General features: G+C 40.5%; 1 protein-coding gene and 1 long non-coding RNA gene across 2 annotated transcripts; both read right to left on the bottom strand.

The window, feature by feature from the left end:
- Window positions 1-671: 671 nt before the first annotated feature.
- DDX47 (DEAD-box helicase 47) lies at window positions 672-12,152 on the bottom strand. Its single transcript, XM_078594449.1, has 12 exons — window positions 12,012-12,152; window positions 10,982-11,075; window positions 10,412-10,600; window positions 10,131-10,202; window positions 9,599-9,717; window positions 8,761-8,832; window positions 8,526-8,642; window positions 6,583-6,729; window positions 4,671-4,808; window positions 3,961-4,031; window positions 3,106-3,235; window positions 672-2,157 (listed from the first exon to the last, which is right to left on the bottom strand). Exons 1-12 carry the CDS (start codon window positions 12,114-12,116, stop codon window positions 2,044-2,046), a joined length of 1,368 nt encoding a protein of 455 aa, XP_078450575.1. The 5' UTR covers window positions 12,117-12,152; the 3' UTR covers window positions 672-2,043.
- Window positions 12,153-14,526: 2,374 nt separating this feature from the next.
- On the bottom strand, window positions 14,527-17,130 carry LOC144719209 (uncharacterized). The gene is made up of 3 exons (XR_013585561.1): window positions 16,986-17,130; window positions 16,769-16,878; window positions 14,527-14,780 (listed from the first exon to the last, which is right to left on the bottom strand). It is a non-coding gene; the product is annotated as an uncharacterized LOC144719209 (long non-coding RNA).
- Window positions 17,131-17,772: the final 642 nt, after the last annotated feature.

The following is a 17,772-nucleotide window of genomic DNA, read 5'->3' as shown; positions in this document are numbered from 1 at the left end:
TAAAAAATTATCTATTGTACAAAGATTTGTTGGCTGCAAGTCCACTCCACCACCTCCTCCTTTGTGGTGCATAAAACTACCTGCGCAGTAATTGTGAATAACAATACTTTGTCCGCAACCAAATCATGCAGAATATTCCCAATCTCATTAGATCTCAAAAGCTAAGCAGGCTTGAGTCAAATGTTTGGATGGGTGATCACAATGCACAAACACGGTGTCATGGTGAGCACAACACGGCAATGACGCAACATCCATTCATATACTGTAGTATGTGCCAACACCTGCTCCACGCCCTTCATTAACCCGCACTGACCACCATCGCAAAATATGGTAAAATAACCGGCACAAATGGGCCTCATCCAGTAGTGGCTTAGCAAAAGGGACGTAATACTTTTCACCTTTCTTTGGGGCCGTCCAAGCATAACCCAACCATTTGCGTCAGAACCAAGCATGTCTGCCTCCCGACTACCAACTGCTTATGAAAAGGAGCGACAATTGCTGATTTGAACAGAAAGACAGTCTGGCCTTGGACCTTTGCTTATCCCACGTAGATACTGGCAGATACTGTACTCTTTACACACTTTTTTTTAGATTGAACTTTATCAATAACATTGAAAACATAAACCACACAATTGTCCAACATATAAAATATGTACTCTATGGGCATCATGTTATACAAAAGCATCTGTAGTTTATTATATCACTGGGACACAAAGTTTCATGTATGTTTGTTAGGACACTGCTCATTCAAGTTGGTTTCTCCCTGCATGGTTCAGCAAGTGACACACCAGAGTCAAATCACGTTTGACCAATACACTTCACATAATGATATAACTTAAATGGTTTGGAGGCAATTTCATTCATTGCCCTCTAAGGAAAAACTACTTTGAAACTGCATGTATTATTTGAGATTTACAGTGACTAAAAAGCATTTTTCATATATTGTTCCAACAATGATCATGTTAGCATTAAAACAATTAACCTTAAAAATTCATGCACACGTCGCTCCATCCTTGTAATATACACAGGGAGGTAAATTCACTGTTTGGTCTGTTATAGTGTATAGTATCGGTAAACAAAACTATTTGGAGAAGCTGCGTTTGGCAGTTGTACACAAGCACAAAAAACTAAAACTCAACAAATTCATCAATATAGCACTGCCTGAAAAGGAAATACAATAGGCGACGTCTTGGGGAAGGGCCCTTCTTCATAGCACGTTCAGGGCCACTGCCCCATGACATTGCCTGTTAAATATATATTTTACATTATACATTTTTACAAATGATTTCATATTTGAAGAGTTTTATTTATGAATGTGCCGAGGTGTATATTTTTTGCTACACATTCGTCAGTTCACACTACAAGTAGGTGACATCAACTGCTGACAACTACAACTGTGGTGTGGACTGCACGGCGTAATAATACAAATCACCTGGTTAAACAGTAACTGCGATATTTTACACGTACAGTACTGGAAAAGCGCAGATGATATACAGCCATTTATTACAGTTAATAAGTAATCTGCAACAGCAACGGGAAAAAGCAATTCACAGGAATGAAGCGAGGCTGGTAATTTAAATGCGATGTAGCACACCAGGAATTTCACTTGAAAAATGAGCACCGAAACCAAATAAGCCACTAATGTCAAGACCATTATTAAGTGTATCACTCTTTATATGCAAACATATCCCCATTACATTCTCACATAAAGATGGCAACTTGATCCATAGACACGTAAAATGATAAAGCAATGCTCCAAGTTAGCTCGAAAATAATGAAATCAAACCCATCACGACTCGGCAAAAGATGTGGATGTGTGGGCACGACAGCTCTCAAAGATGAGCGCACTGGGGGCCGTAAGCCATCTGTTCACCAATTCCGCCAGGTTCGACGCAGTTGTGTGCACTCAATGTTTAATTAAAGAAGGATGAACACCTCAACTTGACTGCCGTAATGAATTTGGGGATTTATGCTATCGACTTGGGGACTTCTCCATAATTTACTTGTGACCCTGAAGAGTAAGAGTCTTTTTATTGCATGTTTCTATTTCCTTCTTTTTCCTCCTTTAACGTGCTTGCGGACACCGGAGGCGTCCTCCGCATCATCCAAAACCTGTTCCCTCGGCCTCTTCTTTTTCCCATCGGTTTCCTTCATTTCCTGCAAAAAGAAACAAATGGTAAAGGTGCAGTCCTGTAATTGCTTGCTCACTACAGAACTAAAGGAAGTTCCTGCAGAGGCCATCTAGAGGGTATGTGACTTATCCTTTGACCTATTTGACCTAGGCTTTCATGCTGGGCCAGATGTTTTGAAAGAGGGGGGTGTGTAACCACACTTAAATCACCATCTTGTCAATCATCAACTAACTGTGGTGTAGTATGGACGGATACGTAGGATTAGAGAAACTTGCCCATTGTTTATACAGACACATCAGATCGAACTGGTGACCTGTGGAAATCAAGTCCAAAGTGCCGCCTCTTACATAAGAGTAGCATACCTGAGAAAAAAACCCCAATATGTCCTTCAGTCCTAAACAAAAGTTGACAAAACTGAAAATGTTTTAGGTTACAATAAGGCACGTGAACACAATGAACTGACAACAATAGCATTTTTATCAAATGCACTAAAGGCCGACTGCTGTTTTACATGTTGCACAATTGATGGAAAATAAATTACAGAGTGTATAAACCACATCTCTACAAATATCACTGAAAGCAAATGACCATATCATTAACTGGGCCTATTTTAATAACATTTAAACAACGACAATCACCTGTATCATGTGTTCATTTAAGTATATGGCAGTGTTACAGGACACCGCAAGTCATAACGTTGGATAGGTAGCTATAGTTACCATTCTTGGTATAAAACTAATCATAATAACCATATTATAAACGTACTGGGTAGATTTAACACTGACCAAAACTGTCTAAACACAAACCATTTTGGATATCACTTAACATAGGCCTTCAACACCTGTAAAAAAATGCAACCATCTCTTCAACATTGAATTTGTCTTTTAACAATGAGCAGTTTTCAACAACACAATTGTACAAACGCCAATATTTTTTTGCGATAAAAAAACAAACAAGGCAGTACACGACGTACCATACGAGCAAATCTCTGGGCTTCGGATACCCGCTCTGTCAGCATCATCACCTCCTCCTCGTTGGTGGGGAAGGCAGGAAGCTTCTTTCCAATGAGATGCTCGATACGCTGAAACAGCTCCACATCGTACCTTCACCAAACGACAAATGCATCACCAGAACAAGAAAAAAGTGCAATTAACAATGCAACAGAGGGTATTAATAAATGTATAACTAGCATAGGCCAAACCCATATTTGAAGCTTTTCGAATAAATCACATGTTCAGGTTCCAAGTGCCATCTACTGTAGAAAGTTGTAACTGCCTCATTCTGTATAGAGGCAATTTTGGATGCTTTGAAGCGGCCATTGAGAATGTTCGATGGGGTAATTTAAGTTCATAATGACTAAATGTTCAATCCTTACATGTTGCACTCGTTAGTACTGATTGCACATCCTTGTCTACACCCACACCAATTATTTGAGTAAAGTTATAATTATTCCTGCTCAGGCCTCTTGACAAATTATGTTACAGGTGAACATTTAAAACCGTTAATTTAAACACCTCAACTACCAGCAACACAAAGGAGAAGCCATAAAAACTTTTTTAGCAACCAAAACTTTATAACTTATGAAATCTAACATTAATTTCTATAGCTCATATCAAACAATTACATACCAACAGGTGTGCAGTTATAGGCATTTAAAAGCCTCTTGGTACAAGTCTTACTATTTTATCTGCACAAGAAACCAGACAGGAGTGGCATTGGCACTCTGCCAAAATGCATTTGCACTGCAGCTGCGTCAAGGTTCACAAACACTTACTCTCAATTGTTGAACATTGAAAAAGGCTTTTGATTCTTGGGAGCAGCAACTTACTGTGACACGAATGTGATGGATTTTCCAGACCGGCCTGCCCTTGCAGTTCGACCCACCCTGTGAATGTAGTCCTGAAAGAAAACACAGGTGTCCAATGCCACAGCTTAGGATATAATGTTAAAAAAGACACCTCTGATTAGCACGGTTGGCTACGTGTGTGGTGGAATAAGTTCAACATACATACAATGTCTGATGGAATTGCCTTAGCTCCTTCAACTAACGTAACAGCACAATGGTTTATTTCCGAAATGCAAATACAACCACGTTATGCTATTTCTAATGAGCAGAATTCTTGTAACTTTATTGTGCACAACAGTGGGTTCTATATGTAGGTGTCAATGCAAAATATTTGTCATGTAAAATTATTTTTGTAGTACTGTACACTTTTAATGAAAAAATGTATCGTACAAAGTCGCCAGAGGGAGACCAATCTATGGGAATTAAAATCAATGTTCAACGGCTACGTGTAATTAGTCTACTTTGGAAGTGCATGCTGAAAACACCCTTGCTATGACAGTAAAGAAAGACGAAGCCCAGGAAGAAATATTATCTAGTAGTGATGACATCTGCCAAAACACTCTATGGCCTTTTGTTGAAAACTGAGAAGAGACCAAGGCAAGTGGTGGAGTGTAACTGAATTTCCACGCAGGCTTAGGGCTTGGCGCTTGAAATGGCAAAGTGGTGAGCGGTGTGCGCAGGTGGGACCCCACCTTGGAGTGAGTTGGGATGTCAAAGTTGATGACCACGTCCACATGCGGGATGTCCAGCCCTCGGCTTGCAACGTCCGTCGCTAACAGAATGGAGCGAGCCTTGCCCTTGAATTTGTTGAGGGAGCCCAAGCGCTTGTTCTAAACACATTTCCATTCAATCATTCCTTTAGTTAAAGTCAAAACAGATACCTGGTTAGATTTGTTTTTTACAAGAAGCAAGTTAATGTGAAATGGTGAAGGTATAATGAATACAAATCAAACATTTGACATCTGCATTACTGTTCCACTACAAATGCATTGAACAATGTATATTATAATAAAATCAATGGTAAGATCAAATGTAAAGAGAACAATTTCCATTCATCACGAGCAATCCATCCATTTTGAAAAAAAGTTACTGAATGCCAGAGTTTAGGATATAATACTAAAAGCGACATCAATAAGTCTGATGGAAATGTCTGTCCCTCTGTCCTGCCTTCCTGACAGCCACCAAGCTACCCAGGCTTTTTTTCTAATATAGTATTATAGTATGGTAAGGTATCCCATGCATTTGTGCGGAATACACGGCTGAGGTCAAGGGTGAGCACGGGGGAAACGCCGTGGGATGCGTTTGACGTGGTCACCGCTCATGCGATCTTCCCCACCCCACGTGCCAGCCAGCCAGGCCGGAAGCCAGCCAACCAGCAAATGTTTTTCTAATATCGTATATTACTGCAATGTTATACTTTGTATATTTACGTTTAGTAATATGTTCATCAAAATTACCTTATAATACATGCACTGGGAATTTTATTTTAGCAGAGCGAATACTGCTTGGAAAAAAACACACAGTCGGCACTTGTATGGGCCTGTCACTACAGAATAATAGGTAGCCTGGGAAGTGGGACAAAGCTTGATATTTACTTTGAAAGTGCTGAAAAAACATCTTCATCAATCAAGGTACCAATAGCATTTCACTGAACAAACAATGATCTCAAATAGAAAACGTCTTGTGCGTGTGGGTTGGTACTTTGGATAGATTATACAAGGGCTGGCCCAACTTCCTGACCCTGCCAGCTGGATAACAAAATCTTCATATAAGACATGTGGGACGATCATATGGGGTGGTCACGTGGCCAGTTTGCTCATGCTGGTTGGCTACGAAGTTCAGAAATGGCCTGGGAGTGTTGATGTCTGGCTCGGCTGTTAGAAGCGAGTGGCCCAGGCAGCTACCACAGATATTTCCTGTTTCAAGTAAAATATTTTTTTAAAAGTGAAACTATTTGCTGCATGGTTCTGCATGTGGTACGGGAGTTGTGATTGGCCACCCCTGCATTATATTACAGATTTTCTTTCAGCAATGGTTTAAATGTAAACATTTCCATTTTTGACATAGGTAAGAGCCTGTTCAGGTGCACGTCAAAAATATCTATATTTATAAGTGACATTTTAAACGCCACTGATATGCAAGTTTAAAGTTTTCAGTTTCAGTTTCATTTATTTGGTATAGCCCTGCGAGCCATTCGGCTCTTGAATCGGATGCAACCGCAACAAACAAAAAACAAAAACATGAACAAGAAAACATCTTAAAGTGACTATGCGCAAACAGAAAAATCCAGGAAAAAACTGCAAAGTCTTCCAGAAAAAAAGCACCGTACACCAACGCTGTGCAAAAATCCCAGTGGGATGCAAGTCAAACAACAACAACAACCACAAGACAACTTAGATTAAAGCCATCATTCCGTACTACAACAAACAAACATGGCCAAACCAAAAAATGTGCCATATACTAAAACAGAATAACATCTTCCAGTGGTGATATACATTTGTCAAAATTGGTTAATGCGACGGCCAGGAAGTAACCCGCCCAATCTAGGCAGTCTGCAATATGCAGCAGTCACCTCTGCCGTGGAAAGAGAGTAACATCTCATACCTGGCTCATCTGCCCGTGCAGTGGGATGGCTGTGAAGCCCAGGTTTCGCAGGAGCAGAGCTATGCGCTGAGTGTTGTTACACGTGCTGCAGAAGATGATGAACGAGTTTCCCGCCAGCTCATTGAGGATGTAGACCAGGTAAGAATCCTGCCAAGTAATATGAGGGTTCCACAGCATTCATTAAAACACAAAGCATTACGTTCATACAAATATCACACTGGTTTCAGGTCAGCATCAATGCTCAGCATGATAAACACTAAACATGCATTTCTATTGCAGAAAGGGAATTTGATATTGCTCATTTAATTGCATCAGACATACCAATATGCATGTGTAACAGTTAATTCAAATTCAGCCTGACATTGTAGTGTTCAATAATTGAAAAGACGTCCTTCCAACATTGGAATATACAGTAAGCTTCTGGCTCACTGGACTAACAGAGAATAGAGGAGGGGGCAGGGGGAGATCTGATCTGGCTAAATGGATTTTCTGGATATGTGTTCACACATTAATATAAAAAGAAACATACCCGTGAGCCTACCTCACATCTACATTTAAAAAAAAAAAATTTCATAACATTTCAAATGAAATATTTTTATTTAAACTAGATAACTACAATACACACTATTGTATAATGTTGAGTTATGTACTCATCACTGATACAACGCAGCTGTGTTCATGCCCTTGGCAAAACCAATTAATCACTGAGGTTAGTGTCACTGTATAACACTTAAAAGTAAAAAAAAACTAAATTAAACACTAACCTTAAAGTTTACTACTTAAGATTACACAACTGTACATCACATTACACTGAATATAATTGGTCATTATTCTCATCATAAGACCTGTGTTGCGTGCATACCTGATAAAAGAATTGGCCTCATAGGCATATGAAATTGCCTATATGCAGGGTAAATTTTTAGATTGCAGAATTTTATATTTTCCCCGACCCATATATTGGTCTAGTCAGCCGGTGGCTTACTGCGATGATTAAATAAATCTGATATGAACACCAAGTCTTGTTCCAACACAATTACACTATTTTCACATACTGGATGAAAACACCTTGGTGTACTCAAGCCTGTCATGTTAAGCATGGTGTTTCACAAATGAGTGTTAAAAGTATCAAATAGGCTTAAAAACTTCCTGTTGGCAGACGCTTTTTACACAACCAAGCAAATGTCCACCCAACATGCGATATAGCATAATAATGTTAGTCACTGTAAATATATTAAATACAGGAAAACCTTGCCCAACAAAGCTTTATCGATTGCGTTATTTTGGCTTTACACGGTTTACCTAATGGAGGTTTGTTTTCCAGAACACGGGGCGATGTTTTGGCTATGCATGGTTTGACGTTGCTAAGAATCTCATCCCCGCGTCAAAAAGTAGTGCCGTGAGAGAGCTAGCATCCATTGTAAGGTGAGAATTAATTGACTGTGAGAAATATGTATTTAGCATGTTTTTGCGTGTTTTTTTCACGTGATAATGTAACACTCAACATACATTGCCGCATGCATCTAGCCGTCCAGTCGGAGGACATTAGTCACACGGATGCCTAGATTGCAAATGAATAACGTTCAAGTGACGATCTCAGGAGCGAGTGTCAGGCTGGGAATTCAGTGTCGGGGTGAGCGTTGGGTGCGAGTGCTGCTGTGCGGGAACAGTAATGGAGACGGGGGATTAATGTTGAGGTGATCTTGAAAAATAAAAAGCACACACAAGAAATGGAAAGCTACTCAACATCCTTTAGTACAATGACAAGGGTGGAAATCGTGTAGAATTAAGTAAACAAAGAGGAAGGGGTGATGAATTTAGACCCAGGAATGCAACCCTGTTTTTCATGAGGTCTATTATTTGTCAAATGCGATTTTTCCCAACACAGCATTTTCCAGGAGCGTAACCCCTGCATTCAGAGAGGTCTGCCTGCAATTGAAATGTACCTTAAATTTGGCTGGAATGAAGACGTAGTATTGCTGCAACTTTTCTACAGTCTGGTATTTGGTAGAGACAGAACACTTCACTGGCTCTTTGAGTGCTGCCCGCTGCAACTTCTGAACCTAGAGACCAGGGACAAACACAAAAGTAATGACGGATTTCATATTGAAAAAAATATACGTTTATATATTTTTTGTTATAATCTGAAGGCATATGCTGCATGTACTGATAATTACTTACTTTTTTAGTCATTGTCGCTGAAAACAGGTATGTTTTTCTCTCCTTTGGAATCACCTTCAAAATTTTGTCTACCTATGGAATGAAAGATATAAGTGAATCATAAGCATTGACTGTGCACAGTTGTTCACCAAGGCGAAATACACCCAGGGGTAATATGTAAATGCAAAACACTACACAACATTTCAGATAATTATTAACAGCTCTATATTTATTTTGTGTCATGATACGAATGGCAATTACCAAACTATATCTGAAATCACTGTTTAGCTATTATTTCAAAACAGCGAGGAAACTCACTTATTGTTTTTTGTTTGCAGGCTTGGCACAAGTTCCCCCTGGCAGCCTCATCAGGCTAGCCTGGCAACAAAAGCAGGCTCTTCAAGTGAACCGCTGGCTCTCTTTGAGAAGCAAGCTCCAAGCTTTCACCCAGGCCACCCTCGAAACCAATTGTGACCACACAGTGCAGAAGCGAGACCGCGTGGCCCATTGCTTCCCTCTCTTAGTTCAAAATAAATTTTCTCGGGATAATCTAATTGTACCCACTCTAGCATGAAACATTGTTTAAAGCAAGTTTCTTTTTAATGATTTCTCCTGGCCATGAAAGCTAGGGAGGGAGAAGAGACAAGTGGAATGAAGTTGGGAGTGGCTGAACCCACAAAAGCCATGTGGCTCATGAAGTGAGGGAATTAATGGTCCCAGGACTATACCTGGGCTGCTGAGCATCGTTGTTAGTTGTTCTAGAAACTTGATATGAAAGTAGAACCAAAAAGGCAATGATTGATCTGTGGCTTCTGGCATGAAACAAAGAAGTAAAAATTGTGTAAAACAATAAACCAACCTCAGTCTCAAAATCCATATTAAGGATGCGATCAGCCTCATCCATCACCAAGTATTTAAGGGCACGGATGTTGAAGCCCTTGGTATTTTCCAGGTGGTCCACCAACCGACCAGGAGTTGCTGGAAAGCACGAGTCAATCAGTCAATATTAAAATATTACTGGGACAAGTTGACTTATTTCGCATAATTTTTGTCAATTGGAGATTTGGTGTATTATCAGGTATACCAAATATTGACTTGCAGCTGTTTGACGCTTAGCACATCATGATAATTTTCATGTAAAAGCTCTTTACAAGGTATCAACAAGGAATTTTTCACATTTTTCACACTGAATAAAATACTTACCATGGCTTAAATGTAACACTCGGGTAAGCAACAAATTAGAAGAAAAAATGTCCAAGTGGAAAACATATGGCAATTAAAATAACTAGTTGATAAAGCTTCATATGAACCATATAATGTGAACAATGACGTTGCTTATTTTTCTTTATCAATACGACAAAGCTTTTAATAGCACAGTATTAAACACTTACCGATAATTACATGAGGTTTCTTGGCCAGGGCTAGGGACTGTGACATCATATCAATACCTCCAACCACCACAGCTGTGAAAAAAAACATGCATTGGTGAGATACAGATATTATCATTTGGTGGAATATGCCACCAATTTAAGTTCGAGCAATTTTAGTTTGACTTAAAATAAACATTATTTAACTCATATATACACGTATAAACAACCACAGCATATTGGTGTTTGCCAACAGTTGATAAATATGAAGGTATTATTGATTTTTTGTTGATAAAGTTACCAACCTGATTTTATGCCGATGGAGGAGCCCAGGGCCTCAAACTGCTCAGAAATTTGGAAGGCAAGTTCTCGCGTGGGTGTGAGGACAAGCGCAAACAGCCTTTGTGGCGCGTCCAGCAAGGCCTGTAGAATAGGCAGCGCGAAGGCCCCCGTCTTCCCAGAGCCTGTCTCCGCGAGACCGATTATGTCTTTCCCTGAAATAAGTGACACAGTGCACACCGCTGCATCGATAATATGTTCAAAGATTCATGAGAGGTTGAAAACGCAAAGGTCACTATGACATACCATACTTTTTATATTTGCAGTGCAGAATAAACCAGTACATTATGAAACCCTCGCTTTTTGCAACTGACCAAACCACTTATCCGCTGCTCCACATTTAAAACACACTATTTAAGCAGGAATGTATTTGGACAATTATTTATCTGGTTGTAGAGCCAGCAAAGGAAACTATACATGCAGTTACGCTTTTTTTATTGCAGCATAAAAAAGTTGCCAACTAAAAGTGTCGAGTGCGTGTTATGCACCGTTTAATAACACAAAATGAATTCCCAAACTTCAAAACGATGCCCTACCCTGGAGGGCCACGGGAATGGCTTCCACTTGAATCTTCGTGGGCTGCTTCCATCCTAACTGCTCGCACGCCTCACACAACACCTCTGTGACGCCCTAGGGAAACAAACCGACAGTTACATTAACTGTGCAGTATTTCTCACACTTTTATAATACAGTATTGTTGAGTTACATACATTTGATGTCATTATTATAAATATACGGCATTACAAAACCATTCAAGATGATACAAAATTAGCCGATTTATTCCATTAGTTGTATTGATATGTTTGCTTACAATTAACGTGTATGAGTTTAACGCTGATATTTTATGGTGTCGGTGATGTGTACCTTATTGCAGTAAATGTTTTTATCTCAGTCTCTCATCAACCCGCACTGACCAAAGCGGTTAAGTAATGCATTCATCTTGTAGATTGCCAAAGAGATGTATCGCTGTTTGTATTGTTTGTTGTTGTAACTTTCTGACCCGTCCCGAGTGGACGCCTGTGAAAAAGAGCTTTATAGCTCATCGGATTTATCGGGTTTCTTCTTCAGCCGTCTGGAACGCTCTTCATTCCGAATTCAAAATTGAAAACTAATTTGCTTAGAACTGCTTTGTGTTTAGTTTGTTGTCCTTCAACACCTCCGATGAGCACGGTTGCTCACGTAGCGTGCGAAATAAGTTGAACACACATACAAATAAAGATTCTGATGGAATAGCATCCACTTACTGTACTTTACAGTACTGCCATCTCGTGGCCACCTCGCAGCCTATGCCTAGGCCGCCAAGATGTGATACCACAGCGAAAGCAACGAACCTACTCAACAATCGCGCAAACCACCAACAATAACGCCTTCTTAAACGTCCAGAACATCACTCAAACTCTGCCACGGGGACGGTGGCGACCAGCAGAGCGTTACAGAGCAATAAACGCAGCGGCCCGCAACGCGATCACCAACCATGCTGCGCGCACACCGCCTAGGCACGAGGCCCGAATGGGCGCCTTGAACAACAAAACCACAGCGACAAAGTGAGGATAAGAGGCCACTCACCAGCTCCTTGAAGGTCTTCGCCTGCTCGGCGACCTCCTCCTCTACCGCCTCCTCCTCCTCCTCGCTCGCCACCGCCTCCACGCTCTCCTCAACGGGCGCCGCCATGCTTCTCGTGACGTCACCCGCTAGAGTGACATGACCTCATCTCACCCCTCACGTAAATTCCGAGGGGGATGACGTCACCGCCGCCCTGGGGCTTTGCTGAGAGGCGAGTTCATATCCCACGGAATCGATTTTGAGTCGGTCGCAAAGGAATCGATAATTATTCGTTGATGTCGCGTGTTTTTTTCATCGACACGCATCGGATTCGATTTAGGAGACTTAACCGCACGGGTTATTGACGTCATGCTCCGAGTGTTTTTTTTATCTATAAACCTTCACATTTTTTAAAAATAACATCTTAATCCCACCGAGCTATATAGCTCTTCTTCAGAAGCTACACTGCCACAAATGACTGATCATGCAACCAAATACTGTACTCCTAAACGCACGATGTTTCTATTCCTGAACGGGGGAGAGAGACAGTCAAACTCCAAACATGTAGGTAAAAAATAAAAAGAATAATAATATTAACTATTTTTTTTTATAAAAAAAATTTTTACATACGCGACTTTACCGAAAAAAACCTAAGAGTATGAATCCTTGCAGTCACGAAAGCTTCAAATCTAGAATCCGAACATGTAAAGCAGGCGTCAGGGTCGTGGTCGAACCCACGACCTCCTGCGTACCGGGCGAGGTGGTGAACATCTCCTCTAGCCACCGTGGAGGGTTGTTGGAGATGGCTCTGGTGGAGCAAGACCAATACGCCAAGCGGCCAGCTACAAACAGCCCGATTGAACGTTTGAATGGCATGGGCTCAATACGTTTCTGTGAATTGGGCACGGTTAAGAGGAACTTGTGGGGGGGACGATGATGGGAGGGAGTTCCAAAGTGGACACATGCGAGGGAAGAAGGGGCCGTCCATAAATGACGTCACGCACCTAGGGGGGGGGGTCAAGCATTTGTGACGAGGTGGGGTGAGAAATGTGACGTCCCATCAAAATGCGCAACTTTAAATAAATATAGGCAACACTTTTACTTAATTAAATATACTTTTTAATAAGTGTTTTCTCCTACAACATCAGAGTGCAGCGCCACATTAATTACGCCGTGTGACGAGGGAGGGGGGGGGTAAAAAAATCGTCCAAAATCGCGTGACGTCATTTATGGACGACCCCGAAGCAGAAAGTGAAGCGCAGTGCAGTGTATCGATTGAGTGTGTGGGTAAGTGGTTGAGTGACGTCACCTTGCAAAGGAGTGAGCGAGTGAATGAGTTGGTGAGTTGCTTGTGACTTGCAGTGAGTGCGGTGGGAAAGTAGGTGGGCGAGTTGTGTGCGTTTGTTGTGTCGTGGTTGTTGACCACGGTGTTGAGACGACACAGCATTGCAGACCGAGGCATCAATTGGGTTGGAGGAGTCAAGGAGCGAAATTCGTGGAAGCTGATCATGGTTGGTGATGGCCACCGAAATAGATTGGGACTCTCTCCAAACCTGCAAATTCCACAGGGTGGATCCATGTAGCCTAGGTAATACTTCAGCCTGGTAGTGAAGATGGAAGATAAATAAACATGAATAAATATGAATATAATACGGTTGACTCACGAAGATAATTTGGTTGTTTTTATTATTACACGCTTTTTATTAACTCACTCTGTTGTTGCATCCTCAAATATTGTAACTCAATTTTTACCCACTTCCCAATGTGGTATCGACAGCAAACTTGGTATACTTATGTCATACTGATGACAATACTATATTCTATCATTAAAAATAAAGAAGAAATATTTTTAAATATTATTTTCTATGTTATGCTTCGGCTTGGGTCTAATTGTCCACGCTCAACTGACGGCTGTAATTGACTTCGGCCCCTTACGTTATGGCAAGCTTCGGGGCCACTTCCTTCCATTACTAGTACGGTACATTTCATTAAAGCGTATTTAAAAAGATTTTTTATATTACTTGTTTTCCGTTAATTTGCGTATGCGATATCTAATATGAGGCTCCCTCCAACTCGCACGGCTAAGAGCACAGCAATAATCAGGGCTTCAATCTTTGAAACGCACCTCAAACATCATTTGTCATAAAACGATAACGGCAACCTTACAAATAATTCCCCAAAAATGTAACCACTTGAAAGACATGTGAGTCACTAAAAATGCTCATAATCGGAAAGGCTCGCTTGATAACGTCAATGATTTAAAGTTATGTGGCAGGAAAAAACGTCGAATACAGTATATGTGACGTGAGTTTTTCTAGCCGGTAGTTTTTATTTTATTATTACATTGGAACAAAGAGAGCTTTGAACAACCCCCCAAAAATTTCAAATCTTAAAAGAAAAAGATAACATCGACAGATACGCTTTCCATTGTTTAACAAAACTCTCAGAGGATGCCAGTGCAAGATAATGTATTTAAACCCATGAGCAGGGAAAATATTAATATACCGCATGTGAAAAGCTGCAGTTAGCTCGTGCAGTGGTTCATTTCATTCTCGCCGCCGAGTCCAAATGGTTTATTGTTAAACGTATTTTACAGTCATAATAATGTTGCTAAGTCTCACAACAATGTGAGTTGGGCCGTGAAGTGGGGTAATTAGCCAATTCCATTATGGGATTGTGTGTGTGTGTAATGAAATGCTGTATTCATACTTTACCGAGAAAAAACCCAATGGACACGAGAACACAGCACTCAACTGTGCACACAGGTTCACAACCCATTTGCTGTACTGTCACCTGGTCACATCAAGCAAGTTAGTGGGTTTCAGAGTTTCACAAATTTACATGGTCGACCGCAACCAACCTTTTCCTTCAAATTGCTACAGACATGCAGTACCACATACATCGTGTTTGCATATTCTTTTTTGTTACTCTATTTAACGTTAACAAACCGTTAGTAAACGGACGTAATTATATCCAAGATTTACAAAGCCAATATATTTATTCATTAAATTGCATTTTTAAAGGAAGGTCATGTTCATATCTAATGAATGCTCCTCGAAAGTTTAATTACATTTAAAATGTGCCCTCCACATTTTTAAAGGCCAGATTGAGCATTCCCAAATGCCAGCGCCACATGTTTAAATTTTACATAGAGGCTGTGTAAACACATCACTTTGAGATCATGAAATGTAAAGTTGCATACTGTAATACCTCGATATACGAAGTAGATGCGTTTCTGGAGCTTCGTTCGTATATTGGAATTTCGTTTCTTGAATAACTTATAACAGTACTATGAGGATGCATTCCCAGCTTTCGTAGCTTACCATGTCATTCTATAAACACTGTATAACTTACCATTCATATTGTAAACAAAGACATTCTATATTGAAAATGATATTTTATACTGCCCAGTATTAAAATTGATAAATAAAATAACCTCGTGAAAAAAACATGATTGCATTATTTTTTTCAGTGGATTTATTTGTTATTTTCCTTTATTTTTAGCTGTATAAAATAATGGGAAAGAAATCTAAATTTTATTATACCGAAACTTAATTGATCGAATATATGCATTTCGAAAAAAACCCCATCAGCATTCGCATAGTGGTAAAAATACCCTCTTTTGTGATTTATGATCAGATAAATATTTTCTTTGGAATTTAAGACCTTCACATATGTAAAGAAGCGTACTCTTTCAAATTATATTACAAATGCTTTAATCTCCATGTATACATTGACAAGCTTTGGAATTGTCCTACATCATTATCCATTAGTGTCCATCACAGAAAACTGTCACAGATATCAACAGCTTGGGGAAGTCTCCATCCAGCAGGGGACTGATGATGGCTGATGATGACATCACTTCCAAGTGACTAGGAATCAATGCTGAGCCAGTTCAAAGTGGCTCAGTGACAAAAGCATCAATCGCTAGGTTATTCAAACATGTAAACCCATAACGCACTGGTGGCAGTTACAAATAAGTCTAATATGTTCCATGGATTCGTTGCACTTTCCGATAATGTAACGTAGAACGAGATTCATTCCCTTCGAAGCGCAGTAGAAGAGATGATTTTTGAGAGGCGGTCAAGACTTGTGGTGTCGGAATATCTTGGGCCAGACACTGAGCTGTGAACGTCAATCTATAGTTGACCTCTTGTCAATCCACTGACCTTTTTGTCAACCCACTGCTGGTTGACAACATGCCCACACCGTGCGTGGTGTGTGAAGAGGGTTATTTTATTTGACTATATACTTCAGACTGGTTAAAGCGGGTTGGCATAAGCATATGTATTTTATCCCGCACCTCCGATTAGCACGGTTGGCTACGTATGGTAGCAACGTATGGTAGCCAACGCTATGAGCGTTCTGGGAAATATGGAGTTATAAATTAATTAATAAAGACACGTGCTTAATCCCTGGGTCTGCACTGGGGGTGTGAATGGGAAGTCGTGTTTGTTCACGGGCTTCCCTTCTTCACACGTGTGCAGGGGATTAGCTCGGCTGTCAGGAAAACGAAAAAGTGAGTGCGGCTGAATGTTGCACAAGTGTTCCATCTCTGGGCTGCTAATCTGGATGTCCCATCTCCTTATGAGCTTTAAAGATTTTTCTCACAGTATGATGCTTCACGGATTCAACAAAATTCATCAAACTTCAGTATCTGCCAATCTACTTGTGTTTGACAGTTTAATATGGCATAGCTTGAGAGTACAAATGCTCTTAAGTACGCAATCACGTTAAATCAAGTGAGGACATTGTCTGAACACATTACCTATTGTACATACTTCATTTAATATCGGCTTGCCAATCCACTGCTGGATGAAGGCATACCCCCACCGCGATGGGCTGTTGTTTGACCATATTCCACCATGTTGATTAGTGCGGGTTGGTGAAGCTGGGGGCAGGAGGGGGAGGCAGACATGAACAATTCGGATATCACCACTGAACTGTGACTTAGCATGGTGCACTAACTGATGCGCCACTACTCCACCCCACACTTACCTCAATACAGTATACCTTGATGTTAAGCTTTCATACTGGCTTAGTGAATGATTGGTATTGTAAGATGAACACGTTTCAAGCCACATCGCTTTCAAGCAATGAATCAAAGTTAAACATGAGACTTCCTTCCATGAGTAGCATTCTGACCGAGGGGCCGTCCATAAATGACTTCACGCACCTAGGGGGGGGGGGGGGTTCAGACATTTGTGATGATGTGTGACGAGGGGGGTGGGGTTTGAGAAATGTGACGTCACATCAAAATGCGCAACTTTAAATAATATAGACAACACGTTCTACTTAATTAAATAGACTTTTTAATAAATATTTTCTCCTACAACATCAGAGTGCAGAGGCACATTAAATACTCACTACAATGACAATAGTTTAAAGCCATTTGAAGCATGTTTATTTTTTTGGGGGGGGGGCAGAGCTTTGTGACGTCATATGAGGGAGGGTCTGACTTTTTGTGACACCGTGTGACGATGGGGGGGGGTCAAAAATCGTCCAAAATCGCGTGACGTCATTTATGGACGGTCCCTGAGGCACACATTGGCCGGCAAATGCAACGTACATTAAAAATAAATATATATTTAACGTGGCAGCTCATGAGTTACAGGGTTGTAAATACGTGCTGGTTTTTCATCAGTATCAATTATTCAGCTCAAAGCACGTACATCAAAAGGATCACTGTTACAGTATTGTATATGTTATATCTAATAGGTTCACGTCACCCATGCAGCCAATGGAGGTCATACTACAGTATTCACCGCAACATTCTTAAATGGAA

Source organism: Lampetra planeri, chromosome 5, assembly GCF_965212315.1.
Source record: "Lampetra planeri chromosome 5, kcLamPlan1.2.h2, whole genome shotgun sequence".
NCBI classification, from domain to species: domain Eukaryota; kingdom Metazoa; phylum Chordata; class Hyperoartia; order Petromyzontiformes; family Petromyzontidae; genus Lampetra; species Lampetra planeri.
Note: the sequence above shows the minus strand (reverse complement) of the source record. Positions and strands in the feature narration are given on the sequence as shown.

Coding starts and splice junctions, on each gene's coding strand:
- DDX47 (XM_078594449.1), bottom strand. CDS start 12,116: ATGGCGGCGCCCGTTGAGGAGAGCGTGGAGGCGGTGGCGAGCGAGGAG. Junction 11,076..12,011: donor CGAAGACCTTCAAGGAGCTG/GTGAGTGGCCTC, acceptor TTGTTTCCCTAG/GGCGTCACAGAGGTGTTGTG. Junction 9,718..10,130: donor GAAACCTCATGTAATTATCG/GTAAGTGTTTAA, acceptor CGTGCTTTCCAG/CAACTCCTGGTCGGTTGGTG.